At 38.7% G+C, this 16,054-nt stretch overlaps 1 protein-coding gene across 3 annotated transcripts in view; it reads right to left on the reverse strand.

The window, feature by feature from the left end:
- Window positions 1-385: 385 nt before the first annotated feature.
- Window positions 386-16,054, reverse strand: part of LOC114648914 (period circadian protein homolog 1-like) — a 67,890-nt gene continuing 52,221 nt past the window's right edge. For all 3 annotated transcript variants that reach the window (XM_028798251.2, XM_028798247.2, XM_028798248.2), the window contains 6 exons: window positions 14,148-14,396; window positions 8,962-9,920; window positions 8,526-8,709; window positions 4,860-5,058; window positions 870-1,020; window positions 386-712 (listed from right to left, as the gene is read on the reverse strand). In XM_028798251.2, the coding sequence (XP_028654084.1) occupies window positions 473-712; window positions 870-1,020; window positions 4,860-5,058; window positions 8,526-8,709; window positions 8,962-9,920; window positions 14,148-14,396 (1,982 nt within the window). In that variant the 3' untranslated portion in view covers window positions 386-472. The remainder of the gene's footprint in view (window positions 713-869; window positions 1,021-4,859; window positions 5,059-8,525; window positions 8,710-8,961; window positions 9,921-14,147; window positions 14,397-16,054) is intronic.

Raw genomic sequence — 16,054 nt, forward strand, 5'->3', positions numbered from 1 at the left:
AAGCTGTCGGGACGCGTGCTCCTTGTAGTTTTTCGTGCTGCAGTAACCCATGAAAATCGCAGTTCACAAAGTCGCTGCTCTGTTAACAGCTTTGTTCTTTTGTTGATAGAAAAGTTGCACTTCCATAGCACATCTTTGGGAGGTCTTACACCCATCTGAGATGTTCACTACTGTAGCACTACCAGCATAGAAGTGGTACAGAGATAGCGGCACCAAGGCAGCTTTTGTTGCCCCCCCGTGCTCACAAGAAGATGATTTTTCCATCAAATAGTCAACAGAAATGTAAAAGGAATAAAAGACTTTCCATTCATCAGAAGTCATTAAAAAAAATAAAACTGTCATCTCTCAAAAAATAGTGTTTTTAGTATTTGGGACAGCTCAGCACTTTTTATATAAATATATACAAAACATCTTACAGTCTGAAGCCCGACTTGTTGGCTTTTCAAATTGTAATTTCCGACATGTTAAAGACTCATTCGTGTCTCTGTTGTGACGTACTCTCCATTTCCTGCTCTGCTGAAGGCATCTCCTGGTCTTCATTGTGGTCTTCCAGCTCCTCCTCCTCCTCCATTGCAGTTTCTGCAGGGATGGTCCCTTTGTTGCAGCCTTCCTCTCCAGAATCCAGCATACCGCTCAGGTCCATCTCATGGAGCTCCACATCAAATGGGGTTGCCACTGCAACAGACGAGCGTATCCCGCATCCTACACACGCCTGGAGATGGAGGAGAATGACAAGAAAAACACTCAAAACATGGACTTGCACAGATGTCAAAAAGACCCGTTTACAAACTGGACACTGCACACACAACACCAATGGCTGCATCATCACCATGGGTACGGTTATTTACTTAAACCTGCAAGACACTCACTGAAATGTTGACGGCTTTGGGTAACCGGCCAGTTTTCACCCATGGATGGACTTCGCAGAGCTCTTTCTTCTGTTCGTCTGTTAATCGTGGCTGATGCTTCTGCATAGCTTTCAGTTTTTCCCTGTCCTCTCGAAGGATGGTCTCCTTATCCCTGAAGAAGGAAAAAAGGAAATAACGCTACAGTATGTCCGTAAGCTGGCTGAAGAGCAAGCAGTGCAGGGTCACACGGTGACTTGATACAAGAACGTCCAGGTTCAAAGTAAGACCCATCACTCGGGGCTTTAAGAGCCCACTTACTCACAGGAACCCTGGATTCTGAAATGCTGTGTGAACTCGAGAGATGTTACCAGGCTAAGAGACGAGTCACCCAGTTACTTGGCCCTGTAGACCCTTAACCAGGGCCCATGTCTGATGCACCTTTCAGGTGGAAGCATCCGCAAGGACACATTTCTGAGACAAATACTCGGGCTGTAAGAATTTGACAAAGGATTTCAGAAGTCACTGAATTTAAGTTGATGAGCTGGACGCACAGCGCTAAGCACAATCGCGGAAGCTGAGGAGTAAGACGTTCACAGGAACCTGCGTTACCAAGTCTGTATTACTTTTGAAAGTGATGAATAACCTAACACAATACATACTTTACTGAAATAGAATTTCCTGCGTTATTATTATCATCATCCCAGCAGGACTGAGTGAAAGGCAAGGAGCACACGTACCAGTATGGCGCTCCTCTGCAGGGCTCAATCTGCACAGCCAAGCAGAAACAAGTGGGCTGCATGCAATGTGGGACCAGAAACCGTATTAATAAGGGGTCACTTTAGCTTAGTTTTATCCAGCTATTTGCAATGGTTATGTCGGTACAGTGGGATCACAGCGGCCAGTGCTCATATGGAAACCTTGGGGGCTCAAGTGGAGGACGTAGTTCAGAGCACAAGAAGGACGAGGCGTATTTATAAAACACAAGAAAATGATCACAGGCTTCATGCTTGTTTTCAGATTCACGGCAGCCAATGACGTTTAACTCTTAAGTTTACTGACATCGGACCATTCTGCTAAAGGAGACCCCCCCAGAAGACTACTTGCACATGCTAAGAAACCAGATTTCTGCCTTAACTGGGTTACTCCCCTTATCCCAGTTTGCATGTGAACAGACTCGGCAAACCCTCTTAATCCAATTTCACTTCATGACACGATTCACCAAGAAAGCCTCCCAGCCGGCCAGTGACCAGCCCTGGGTCCTCTGATACATTTGGCCACAGGGGTCACTTTAGAATCAGCAGTTAGCTTTGGGATGAGGGAGCAGAGCAACTGGGCCATCAGCCCGCATAATTCTGTGCATGTCGCTGGCCATTTTTAGTAATCAGTCTGTCTTCTCTTTAAGAAGTAACAGTGAATATGGAAGCCTCATCCCTGTTTAATGACTTCTTTTGCCGTAGTTGACCGTCAGTCCCAGAGGCCCTGCTAGTTGTCAGTGAGTATAAGCTTTTACCGAAACTTAAGGTGCCTGTTATCAGCCCTCCTCCCTTTACAGTAACTGGAAGGTAAGAGTTTAGTAGTTTGAAACTCAGACACTTGAAGGACTCATCCAGCTCGAGTAGCCATGTCTGGCTTCAAATTCAGTCAGCACCACTTTCACTTTGTGTGCCAGAGGAGGAAGGAACTTTTGCAGCTGGCAAGTCCACTTTTATGAAAACACATGGCTGGAAGTACACAGTGTGTGGATCAGAGCACAATGGCTAGCTATGGATGCACTCAAAAAATGATTTGGATAAGAACTTGCCTGCTTGCTGCCAGGACCACTGCAGTGACGGATTAAGCCGACATGTAACGTGCATTTAATGCTACCAGTGGAGACTTTCCTACACATATACATTTAGTTTTAATCGGGTTATTAAGCACTGAGGTTTTAATGTGGGCAGTGAGGTGGTACACAACTAGTATGAGTTTGGGTTTAAGTGCTAGCCTGGTCAGGGGTCTGCATGGAGTCTCCTTGTTCTCCCCATGTGCTTGTGCATAACTGTGGAAGACTTGACAGTTTTACAACTGGATATCACAAAGGTCTCGTTAAGCCCTCTCAATTGCCCAAATGTGTGGTGGGTACATTACGTCTACCTCAAAGTTCATGCTTAGCCTTCTTACAGTGGGTGTGTTTGGGTGGGTTGTCCACTGAAATACAAGAGCTGTCTTTCCAGGACTGATTTCTGCCCCGGGTGCAATGCTGCAGGGACCGCCATACATGGGAGGACAAAGGCAGTTGCATGCAGTCAGCAGAATGGTGCTTGGTAAACCTTTGCCCTGTGGGAAGACTTACTGTAATACTGGTAAGGCACTAGTGAAGCAAACAACGGCACATTATTCAAATGGTAAATCGCATATTACTTCTGGATGGAGGAAACGATTTGAGATGTTGATATAACATGTGCAGTACGTAATGGAAACAGAAATGGAAAAACTTTCATCTACTGTATAATTTCTATTATTACAGTTATTAACACAATTCCAATAGTGGCTTCAACAATATTTAAAAAAATAAACCAAATAAGAATTCACTAAAATGGTTTGAAAATGGGTAATCAGCAAATATCAAAAATAAATGTAACATAAAACAGCGCAGCGCACAGTGATCTGCTCACAAAGAAAAATCAAACAAAAACACAATTTTTTTTTTGAAAATAAATAATCATTTGCCTGTCTGTAGGTTGAAGTAATGACAACTGAGCATACTAGTAATTATACTAAATAGTTTCTGCCAATTTCAATAAACAAGACCTTCTTGTCTGTATGCTGTACTTTGAGCCACTTCTACAGTACTTCAACAGGCTCTCTCGTCACTCCCAAATCTTTTCCCTACAGTCCCAAGTCATGTCTGCCGCTCTACCCTGTTAACAACACTTTTCGCAAAATTCCTCTTAATCCTACACTTTCTTACGCTTGTTTTATTTGTATTTTTATTATGAGAAATAGATTATTTTAAGCCATATGTGAACATTTCTTATTTATTCCTTCTCCACAAGGAAATCCAGCAAGCATCATTGTACAAATGCCACTGTGAGGGCTAACTGTGCCGCTCTATTCTGTTACGTCATTGTGGCAACAGGGACGCTGGCTTTTGCTGACAGAGGGAATACTACGCACTGTCTAACAGGACCGAGTTTCTTCTGTAGCACAGCAGTCAATCTTATGATGGCTTATTCAGAATTGACACCAACAGGTCTTGTAAAATTCACTTGCATCTTTAAGATTTCATCTTACAAATGGTCTAAATGTCCATAACTTAAGAGCATAGTCTCACTCACTTGCTGCTAGGCCTACTGAAACCATTGTGCGCCAGTAGTTAAGTAAACTTGGATTAGGTGACATAATACGGTTTGCTTTACTATTTGTTGTTTTGTCTGTAAAGATCTAGTTCTAGTTAATCGGACTTACTATACTGATGCTAGCCTGTCTGTTCTTTTTTTTTTTTTGTTCTTTATTTCGCCTTGTACAATTTCTCGTATTAGGAATTTGTTAGTTTTCACATACCCCTTGGGGTCAGAGCGCAGGGTCAGCCATTGTACAGCGGCCCTGGAGCAATTGAAGGTTAATAATAATAATAATTCATTACATTTACTGTACATAGCGCTTTTCTCAGTACTCTAAGCGCTATCCACACAGGGAGGAACCGGGAAGCGAACCCACAATCTTCCAGAGTCTCCTTACTGCAAAGGGCCTTGCTCAAGGGCCCAGCAGAGTAGGATCTCTTTTGGAAGTGACGGGGATTCAAGCCGGCAACCGTCGGGATACCAGCACAGATCCGTAGCCTCAGATCCACCACTCCGCCCCAGCACACATATTTAGACTTATAGACAGGAAGCACTCATTTACGCTGAAATGCTGGCCACCATTCATCTTTTGGTGATTAACTTCATGCATGTAAAATACAAGCCTCATTTCCTAAAAAGCTGTCAAATCTCGTCTGTATCTGAAAAGCAAGCATTGTTTCACTCTCACCTGACAGGCAGCTGGTAAGTCATCATGACCTTCTCGTCTGTATTGGCCATCAGCAACCAAATAGGGTCTTGAAGTACATATCTGATGAACTGATCACTTTCAGTTGCCAATCCATTGACACACTTCTTGTTATTATTATCATTCTCGGAGGAGTCAATGCTGCCAAAATATTTACTGGTGTGGCTACTTTGACTGCTTCCTGTGTGAAAAAATTAAAGAGTAAAGTAAGAACAACTTAATTTTTCACTGTAAACATAAAACCCATCTGTCAAAACTCCTTTCATACGTCACTGCAGAATAATCAACTATTCTGTCATTTGTTTTAATCTCACAATTTTAAGGAAAACAAAGACAACACAGATTCTGATACAACGGGGCAACATTGGGGCCATCACTAAATAACAGCAAACAATATCAAAACATTCATAAAAAAAACAAATCTTAACTGTCACCCTAATCCACATCAGTTCTCCAGTCATGTGCTCACAATGCCTAAAACGCACGTATTTTTGCTGAACTATTGCTATATAATTTCTGCCAGAAAAATCGAAGTGAAACGTGTTCAAGAGAGTTCAAGCATTTAAACTGATGAACCCCTTATTAGTCAAGATTGTTATTAATTCAAAAGCTTAAATAAAATGCTGAATTATTTGTTATAGTTTTTAGTTTTTTTTTTACATTTTCTGGAGTGGAACAAATGATTGCGATATTTACTCACTGGCTATTTCTATGGTATAGGGCGGTGGTGCAGTGACACATCAAGAAGCATAAAAATTTCAAGGCAAAAAAAGAGCTTACATCATTTGTTTATTTATGGAACTGGCTCAGAAAACAAAAAGTACCTGACTTGTGCTCGTTTTGACAGTGTGAACATGTGACCGCGCACTTGTCAAGCTGCAGTCGTTTTAATTTGTAGCATCAGAAATTTGAATGAGGGAGGTCAAATGATGGCTAGATCAACCATCTTTAAACAAGTTTTAGCCCCTTGGATGCTTTCACATTTTATTATTGTACAATTTTGAATCACAGTTGATTTAATTGATTTTTTTGGACATTGATCAACAGAAAAAATTAATTAGATATATAAAACACAAAATAATTCATTACATAAATATTCACTCCCTTCAAATTAGATACACCTTTGGCAGCCATTACAGCCTCAAGTCTGTGCCCACAGGTCTCTCCCAATATTAAACATCTAGACACTGCAATTGTTCTCCGTTCTTCTTTGTAAAACTGCTCGAGTTCTGTCAGGTGTCATGGGGATTGTAAATGAACAGCATTTTTCAATCCACCCACAAATTCTCAATTGAACTGAAATACAGTATGGACTCTGACTTGGCCACTCCAGAACATTAATATTGTTGTTTTCTAAGCCATTCCTGTATAGGTTTGGCTTTATACTTGGCATTGTCTCACTGGAAAACAAACTGTCTCCCAAGGAGTAGTCCTCTGGGATTTCTAGGACAAGGTTTTCCTCTAGGATTTCCTTGTACTTTGCTGCATTCATTTTGTTCTCTACCCTCACTACAGATGGCTTTTATTCAGATGGACAAAAAGCTCAATCGTGGTCTCATTAGACCATACAACCATCTTCCAGCTGGCTTCAGAGTCTCCCAAGCACCTTCTTGCCAACTCTAGTCAAGATGTCAAGTGTTTTTTTTTTCTTTTAACAGCTGTTGTATCATAAAACTTCAATTAATGCGATCTCGTTCACTGTAATATTCTTCAATATTCTCAGCGATATCTTCGTAGCCTCCCACATTACTCCTCTTTTTGCACAATCATTCTGCAGTTCTGAATGGCTTTTTCTGAGTATATTTACATCTATGTCATACTCTTTCCATTTCTTAATGACTGATTTAATTGGACTTGAAGGGATATTAACTCTTTATATCACCTTTACACAGAGTTGCTCGGGGTGTCTTTTTGTCTTCAATGTGTAGGTTAGGCCACCATGTTGACTAATCACAAATTGGACCTTCAAAATACAGTAAGTGGCACCTGTACTACAAACAACTGAAACCGCCTGACAGGTAATCTGCAATTGCCTGTACTAGTTATGATTTGGGTGTGCCATATAAAAGGGGGTGAATACTTCTTTTGTTTTTTACATTTGTAATTAATTTGGACCACTTTGCACGGATAAAGAATTTAAAAAATTAAAACCTTTCTGTTGATCAGTGTCAAAAAAGCCAAATGAAATCCACTGTGATTCAATGTGGTATACAATATGTGAAAACGTTCAAGTGGGGAGAAGCAAATACTTTTTAAAAGCATTGTACACAGCCCTGATTAATGAACAGAGGCTTTGCAATGAACATACTGTAGCTACAGTTGTGTATCCAACAACCCATCCATTTTTATAACTTATCTAGTTCAGATTAGCCTGTAAAGTGTTAATAAACGTGCATAATCTTAGCTAGTGGGACTGCTAAAACATTTATTCCTGAAATCAAATCAGTAAACATTACATTTATGCCGTTTATTGTGTTTTTGAAATTAAACTAATGTTCATTGCTGTAACAATTAAAACTTGCCAAACATTGTGTTGTTTCTGCTTTCACCTTTTGGGATGGTATGGGAGCGAATGGGACACAGCCTCCAGTTAGGAGCAGTTGTTACTGGATTCAGGATTACTACACAGGCTTAAGTAGCAGCAACGTCTAATAAGCAGTTTGAAAGCAACAGAACAAAGTCTGTTTTATGGGAATTTGGAAATAATAATACAGTTTAATTTGTTTTATTGTCAAAAGGCAGACAAATCTAAAAACTGATAAAAGCCTTAAAAAAATTAAAGGATCAGTTGTTTATGACTTTTGAAATTTGAATTATTTTGACTTCTCCATTAAATACTACTCTTGCGTAAGTGCTATTATCCAGCTAATGTCTCCTCCATACACTGATGCAATCTCATAAGAGCAAATAACACAAATCTGACAAAGTGCCCGGTTATAAATGTAGCTTTGAAGAGTTAGTGTCAATGAAAATATACCAAATTATTTGGGTAGAAATTAATTTAAATGGCAATAATACAGTGATAATGTTTGATTTTTTAGTATTGTTTTTTTTCAGTTAATAGACTGTGTGTGTTTGGTAAGATAAATCGGATAATCCGTAATGATGTTGTATCATTATTTATAAACCCTATGGTTTATAAATCTTTAAAAGACTTCAAAATAAACAAAATAAACTCTCTCCCAATTTTTGCGGGTGATCCCCCCCACCACACCATACATGAAATTAAAGCTCTAAACTATATGTTATTTGTAAATTAAAAGTATGGAAATTTTAGGCTTTATAATTATTTAATTTCAAACTACACTATTGTCAGTACATTTAAATATTAAAAAAAACATTTGGTGTACCTGTTGTAAGAAAAATTAAAACACACACACACACACACACACACACACACACACACAACATCCCCCTTGCAAAACCTTGTTCAAGCCCCAAAAAATATCATATATTGGGGGTTGGTGGGGTGGATAAAGAAATACCACCCTTACTTTTGCCTAAAGTTTTTCCTAAAAAGATTTGGGTACCTAACAATTTAAGACAGAAAAAAAGTGGTATCCACAATATCTATTTTACAATATTTAAAGACTCGGGTAGCTGAGTTATAACACAGCCACCCACAGAAAAAAAGACCTGTGGACTCACTTGTTCCACAAGCAGAGGTACTACAGCCATTAGAGCCTGAGCCCATGGAGCCTGAAACAGCTGACCCACTCCCAGATGCTGCAGATCCTGTGCCAGATCTCGAGTCTTCTTGCAGTAGAAGGTCCAGGAGATCACTGGAGCTTGACATAGCATCCTGGTTAAACGATTCATTTGCTTCTCCATTCTTCAAAATGGAATAAATAAAAAGTGCAAAGTATTAATCTAAGTGCTATTTTACTGCCTCTAAGTAAACAAGAAGAGTAAACACTCAACTATCCAACGCATCAGGCTACAAATCTACAGGCCCATCATGTAGGCTAAAAATATGCACTGCAAGACAATTGTTATCCTTCATTAATTAACAAAACATAAATTAAGCAAAATGCTTTTAAAGAGATAATGAAAAACTTTGCCCAAAACCCAACAAGAAACTCACATTTTCATTCTCCTTCTGGTTGTTGCCATCATTTCTTGGGCATGCTTTCCCGCTTGCACCTCCAGCTTGTGCTCCTGGCCACTCGGGAGCAGTGTTGGCATTTCCACTTCCTGAGCCACTTCCAGAAACTTGGCCCTGTACCCCGGTGCCAGAAGAAGTCATTTCCAGTCGGTTCCCTGCAGTTGTCTCCTCAAGCTGCAATAAGTTTAACTGAAGAGGAGAGCTGCAGCGAGATTCAAACAGTGGGGATTCTGCCCCCTCCCGATCGTTAGGGGGTTGACTGCTTGATGGAGGTGTACTGCAGCAGGAATATGGTTTCGCAGTCTCCTGTAGAGGTAACTGAGGGGCTACACTTGTTGAACTAAGCTCTTGTGTATTGGGTTGTGTCATGGTGGTAGTAGGAGCGCTGGGCATATTAGAAGTAGATGTACCTGCTGACGTGAAAGAAAACATTTGGTTTGGGAAATATGGCTGTGGAAGAGTGCCATTAAGTTGTGGAAACATGTAATTTGGCAGTACAAATGTCACCATTGGAGTGACTATTGGAGAGGGATACTGAGAAGGGACAGACTGCATTGGAAAGCATGTGCCACTCTGTGTTTCTGTAAATGTTCCCTGTGCAAGCTCGGGGGCAGATGGCAAAGAATCTCTCTGGGCAAACATGGGCATAGAGTATGTTGGCAAGACTCCAGGGAAAGGCAGCGGTGGCAAACTGGCCTGTGAAGTAACAGATGGGGGCCAAGAGGCAGAAGAAGGACCAGGCAGAGCTGAATGAAAAGGAGAGCACTGTGGCAAGTTTGGGGATGAAGCAGACTGGCCTTGAATGCCTGGACCACCAGCACTACACATGGCATGCTCAGAAGATTCATGATGTTTCAGACGCTTAGCTTTTGACTTCCCACCTCTCCCTCGCCGGCTGCTGCTGCCTGCTGCTGGATAGTGCCTGGAATTTCGGACACCTAAGACAAAAACAAAACATCATTAGGTATGATAGAGAGAGCAAACAAGGAGTTAAGTTCCAGAGTCAGTTCTGATAAATGAAAAAAAAAAACACAAACTGCTGAGCTAAAAGTCCGTGGGCATGTCCACAGGCTGGGACATCTCCATTAAATTCAGTTCATTATTACAGAATTCACAGTGAAACATATTGCTATGATGAAACCTAACTCTGAGCACACAGTCTCTAACATGTGTGGCCTCTTAGTCCTAAATACAGCCTATCCAAGTTAGCTCATGCTCAGCCAGAAACACAAATTCAAACATACTACAGCTGTCAAACAGTAATGAGCCAGCTGAAGCAGGCAGCACAACCATTAGTTAAGGACACCTAACCCATTTGCACAATGTGTTTCTTTTCAGCCAGCAATCTCCCATTAGATATAATCTAACAAATCCCTATAGGTAATCAACATGTTTCTAGACCTGTCTGTTCCATGTGCTGCCATCAGAAAATGTATTTCACACCATATGCCCTTCTATAAACTACTCTAATCTCAAAAGTAGTACCTGAAATATTCTACCACTGATGTGATCCAAATGTTACTCTTACTGGTATGGTACAATATTTTTGGGATGTTTCTTTGTGTATTACAATTTAAGTATGAAAAAGTAAAATTATTATGATCTAGAATACTGAAGTACAATGTTAAATGATATTAATAAGTATTAAGATCCTCAGTTACAAAAACAAAAACATAATAATTCCCTTTTATTTTGTAAGTGCTGTCAGCATTTTAGTTCAGCTCTACCATGTAAGCCTGCTGAAGAAGCCTGCAAGACAGAGTCCTATTGCAGACAGGATGAGAGTCCAACACAGGACACTATAACTCAGAAACACACAAACATGGAATAGCATTTCTAGAGCCACCTAAAAATAACTGACTATATGCTTTTAAACTGTAGAAAGAAACTGGAATCAAGGATCTGTATTCACTGTAAAATATGAACATCACTATCATTTCAAAACATGTGGTATAAATGTACAATATAAATTGTATTTGAAAATTAGCTCTTACTTGAGCACAGTTGGATGTGAAAGCTGTTTTTTTAAGTAAGTAAATTGGTTCCAAAGTGCTAGAATGAATGAACGGCATTGCTCTTCAAGACATTAAAAGCCCTCATTGTGTAGATTTTGCTACCACACTGGGAGGGCACAGCTATTGTTACTATCATTAGTCACATCCTCAAAGGTAAGTTTGCTTGTAGCGATTAAGCAACAGTACTGCCAAAAAGAAATTCTCACTGGTAAACAAATCACTGCTGACTTATCACCAGAAAGCTTTTCACAACAGAGCATGAAGTGCAAGATGCCAAAGGCTCAAATGCACAAAATGTGTTATGAAATAAGAAATTTCATAACCAAGTCTCATCATAAACTGGCAGTCAGTGGCTCTACAATGAGTACTGTACATTTGCATTTAATTCAATTGTCTGTCAAGACTTCATTATTCCCTTCCCATGGGGATGACACAGCAACTTTTAGTGCCTGTTTTCACACCCTGGTGGAGGTAGGTTTGTGCTTGCTGCTGCTGCACAAAAATAAAGATAACAAAGGAAGCACTAAATATATTAATACATTAGGGATTTAAATTTTTTTTAATTATAACCTACAATTTTATTAATTTAATCAGCATCATACTTTAATTAAAATTAAAAAAAAAACACCTCATCTTGTCTTATGTTCCTGGCAAACCATTTTTAGCCTTGACTATCCAGTTGTTGGTTTACCTATAGTCAAATCGATGGTTCATGATATCTAACAAAAAATCTTAATACTAAATGGAGTTTTTGCAGATGATACTATACAGCTAATCTGATGTATCCTTAGCAGCAATTTTACGATTTCCAATTTAAAACAGTGTTAAATTGAGAACACTTAAAGCCATTTGAAACAGCTACACACCTCATTAGTCGTTTAGCCTTTGTTTCTGTCAAATGACAGACAGATGTATTTCATATTTACCAGCTCCTGGACATTATAATTTTCCACCTTTCAATGTAAAAGTAACATGCATTTTAATCAAGCACGGTAGATAACTAAGGTCCTTTGTACCGCATTATGGTCTAAAAATGCATACGCTTTACACTTTCCACCACTATGGTTTGTTAGCTGCTCAAACTTCAATTTTCATCTCATTTCTTTTTAGAACATTTTCCCAGAATCACTATGGAACATCTTGGTGGTTTTTTGCAAACCTGACATGTGTAGTAATGTTTCTTTTGGAAAGCAGTGTTTTCCTCCGTGACATCGCTGCATAAGCATCATTCCCATTTAGTGTTCTTCATACAGCAGACATGAGAATACAGACTTTACCAAGTTTAAGAGACCTCAGTCAGTCCTATCCTATTAAAATAGGGTTCCTTTTCCCCTCCTTCAGCACTGCATTGTGTTGAGTCCTAGATAGGACAGCAACATTGCTGTATTTCCCATATTTGTAGACAGCTAGTCTTACTGTGGATTAACAAACACCCATGTCTTTATAAATGTGTTTGTAGTATTTTACTGATTTAAGCATCCCTAGAACGGATGTCCTAAGATTTTGAGATATTTCTTTTGACTAGGTCATGGCTCACATAAACATAACTTTCTTGATAATGATAACCCACACCTCCAATTCCATCTCATTGACTGAAATACCTGAATCCAATTAATTTCTGGAGAGGTCATTAGCAAGAAGGTTCACACACTTTTTCTAAACTAGACTGTGAATGTACTCAGTACAGACAAAAATAAATATATTTGTTTTTCTCTTATTAGTTTAAGCAGTATGTGTCCGACTGTTATGAAGTCTTAGAAGAAGTCCAGAACACATTTTTATGAGTATGAATGCTTAAATCCAGATGATTCCAAAAGGTACACAAACATTTTCTGCAACTGCACATTGGTATTTTTGTGTGTTGTAAATATTAGGATAGCTATTTTGTAGCAAAAAAATACATTATATCCCTAGTGAGCAATCTACTAACTGGTCAGATGTTTCCTTTCAATTTAAAATTAATGTACATTCTGCAATTAATCAATCAACATTCCATACATCAGCTTTAACTCTCTAAAATAAGAAAGGCCAATGTAGCTGTAGCTTATTGTCCAATTGTGAAAAAATACATTTTAATTCCCCAAACAGCTGATTTTTGTGAAAAAATAACTGTGTGTGTTTCTTTAGTAAATGATACTGCTTATATTCACCTGCCATATGTTTATATTAAGATTTTAAAAAAGACACACAAAGGTATAATATACATTGTTGGGTAACTTAACTTTTTCAAGATAGTATTTTTATTCTATGTCAAATCAGATTTTTGCTCTGCAACATTCGTGGCTTTTAGGGGTTGGGTGGGTGGTAGCATGGCAGGAGCAGTTCCCGGGCGGGATGTGGCGCGGGCGTTTCTGCACTTAAATGCACAGGTGCAGAGTCACCCATGGCCATAATTGATGCCGGGATGTGCTAATCGCCATACCTGTGCCACATCCCCATATAAAAAGGTGAAGCACGAGTGCAAAAGGGAGGAAAAGGGGGAAAAAAAAGGAAGAAGGTATCAGGAGGAGAAAAGAGCTGGTGCAGGAGTGAGCGAGCAAGAGAGAGCAGGTTTACTGGAGAATGCAGGCAGCTCGAAGAAGAGCCCTGGAAAACAGTATTTGGCCGACACGCAGGGGCAGTTACATTGTAAACGGTGTTTGGTTCGAGAGGCTCCCAAATGGGAAGAGGGCGCATTGGAGGAGGACCCGCACTTTTACGAATAGTGTTTCTTTTTCGTCACACTGTAATTGGACTTTTCTGATATCTAAAGCAGCAGTTAACTGAACAGTTATCAGCCTAAAATGCTGAAAGGCTTTCCACCAGCAATCTCTGACCAAATGGCTGTATTAAACTCTAGTTACCCAGAATTAACTGCATAGCTGAAAACTACCACTAAGCATGCTATAGACATTTTTTCCAAACCACTTAAAAAGATCTAAAGCAGGTCCATAAACTACAAAACTGTCACTATTGGTTTTTTTTTGCTGTGTTTAACAAATTTATATAACCTTTGCCAGACATGTAATGTAAAATTCTAAAAAAAGCCACACATAAAAACTCAAATGTTCATCTTAATTGATCAGTATAAACATTTCACTTTTGGAACATTTCCCAAAAAGAGTATGGTTATTTGCTGGCAAGGAACCATTTCCACTATAGCCACCTTACCTGTCTTTGACCGCCCAACTTGTTGTTGCTCACATGGTGATTCAAAGACTCTAAGCCGACTCAAATCTTTGAAACGACTGAGAAAAGTCTGTTCTTCTTTTTGTGTGTGAATAGACAGCACCTCCTTGGTAAGTCCAACCTTACGGTATGGGTCTTTTGAGTCCTTATCCAGGGGCTGGCTTGTAGTACTTGCTGGAGCAGCAGGTTGTGGTTGCACAGGCGTGGCCGGGGCTTCCTCCATTACAATATCTAGGAGGGGAAAAGTAGCACAGCAATTATGAATGGCTCAATCCTCAATCCAAAAATTCTTATGTCAATTTATAGCAGTCATAAAAAGTACTTGTTTAAACACATGAAGAATATTTACTGCTGTTAAACATTTTTATCCTTTTATCCATTTTTAACTTTTATCCTTAAATTTATCATTAAAACAAATTACTTTTACCTTTAAATCACAACTATCTGCTTTACGATTTCAACATGCCAGATGAGTAGAATTTTAGGATAAATTAAACTGGCCAAAAATTTGAATTAACAATTTATCTTGAAAAGTGATGAATGTAATTAGGCAGCATTCCCTAGTAGTAAGAAATAATGGGAAGAAAGTAAAGCATATACAATGTCACTACAAATGGAAAGCGCATATGCAATTGAATCAGAATGCTGAAAATTATAGCATAGTTGGGGAGAAACAAAATAATAAGTCTTCTGAACAGAATGGACTGATAGATGATAAACATACATAAACCTCTTTATCTAGGCTTTTTTGAAAATGAATTCAGGTTACATTAGTTGTACAGGTTTTATGAACTTGTTTATGATAGATAATACAAGATTTGGTAACAAAGTATATAATGTATCTATTAGTCATTATTGTTTAATAATATTTTAACAGAAGCTTTGGTTGGTCTTAATAATGCTTACAAAGCATCAGTGAAAGGGTTATTCATCTCTGGGCAATCTGGCATATTAACAGCATTTGATGTGCTAGTTAAGTTACTTGTGAATATTACAGCTTCATTTGATCTTGTTAAGCATTAATTAAGGACTCACAACCCTTACTCTGAAGTATGCAAGAAAGACACATTATTATCCATTTAAGCCACCAATGTATGAAGGTATTTTAGTATGCCACAATGTAGAGATAAAAAAAGTTCTATTGATGCTTTGTATGTGTTAAGACCAAAATAATCCTTTATCAAAGGAATACTCAACTCAAATATTATTTTTTTACAGGTTACCAAATGTAGTTTACAGTGATGGCCAAAAATAAAATTTTAATCTCATGTTTTCATTTAGACCGTTATTCTGTCATATTCTGTCACACACTTTTGGCTAAATTATTAAGTTACTCCAGGAAAGGCATGCATCGTAAACAGGAAAACACATTCCCATAATTCTGTGCTTCTGAACTGAAGACAGGATTCATGACTAATGAATGAGGAGGAGAAGCGACTATACATTCAAAAGCACAATAGCACTGTGTTTTCTGTTTGTGATATATGCTTCCTTTTTCTGGAAATAACTGTTAATAATATCTCAAAATGCAAACATTTTGTTGTCATAGGTCATGACCTAGGAGTGCAAAGTATTTAAGTAAATGACATAATGGCCATGCAGATTTCTCATTTCCTCAATCATGTTTTCACATTTAGTAGAAAAATTGATAGTTGTTTTGTATACAAGGTTTTCTCTGCGTTTATGTACTTGAAAACAATCGTTTTTAAAATAAAATCTAGATACAAAAACAGCTTCACTGAAATCTTATTTTAATTACCATTGTATGCTTCTATCAATAGAAATATGTGGCTTGCTTCCATAATTTCAAATCTAATTTCAGTGGAGGGGAGTACAATATGCTATGTAATTAATGATGGGCACCTTTTTGCTAGAAGAGTACAATAATA

This window comes from Erpetoichthys calabaricus, chromosome 3, assembly GCF_900747795.2.
Source record: "Erpetoichthys calabaricus chromosome 3, fErpCal1.3, whole genome shotgun sequence".
Taxonomy (NCBI): Eukaryota; Metazoa; Chordata; class Cladistia; order Polypteriformes; family Polypteridae; genus Erpetoichthys; species Erpetoichthys calabaricus.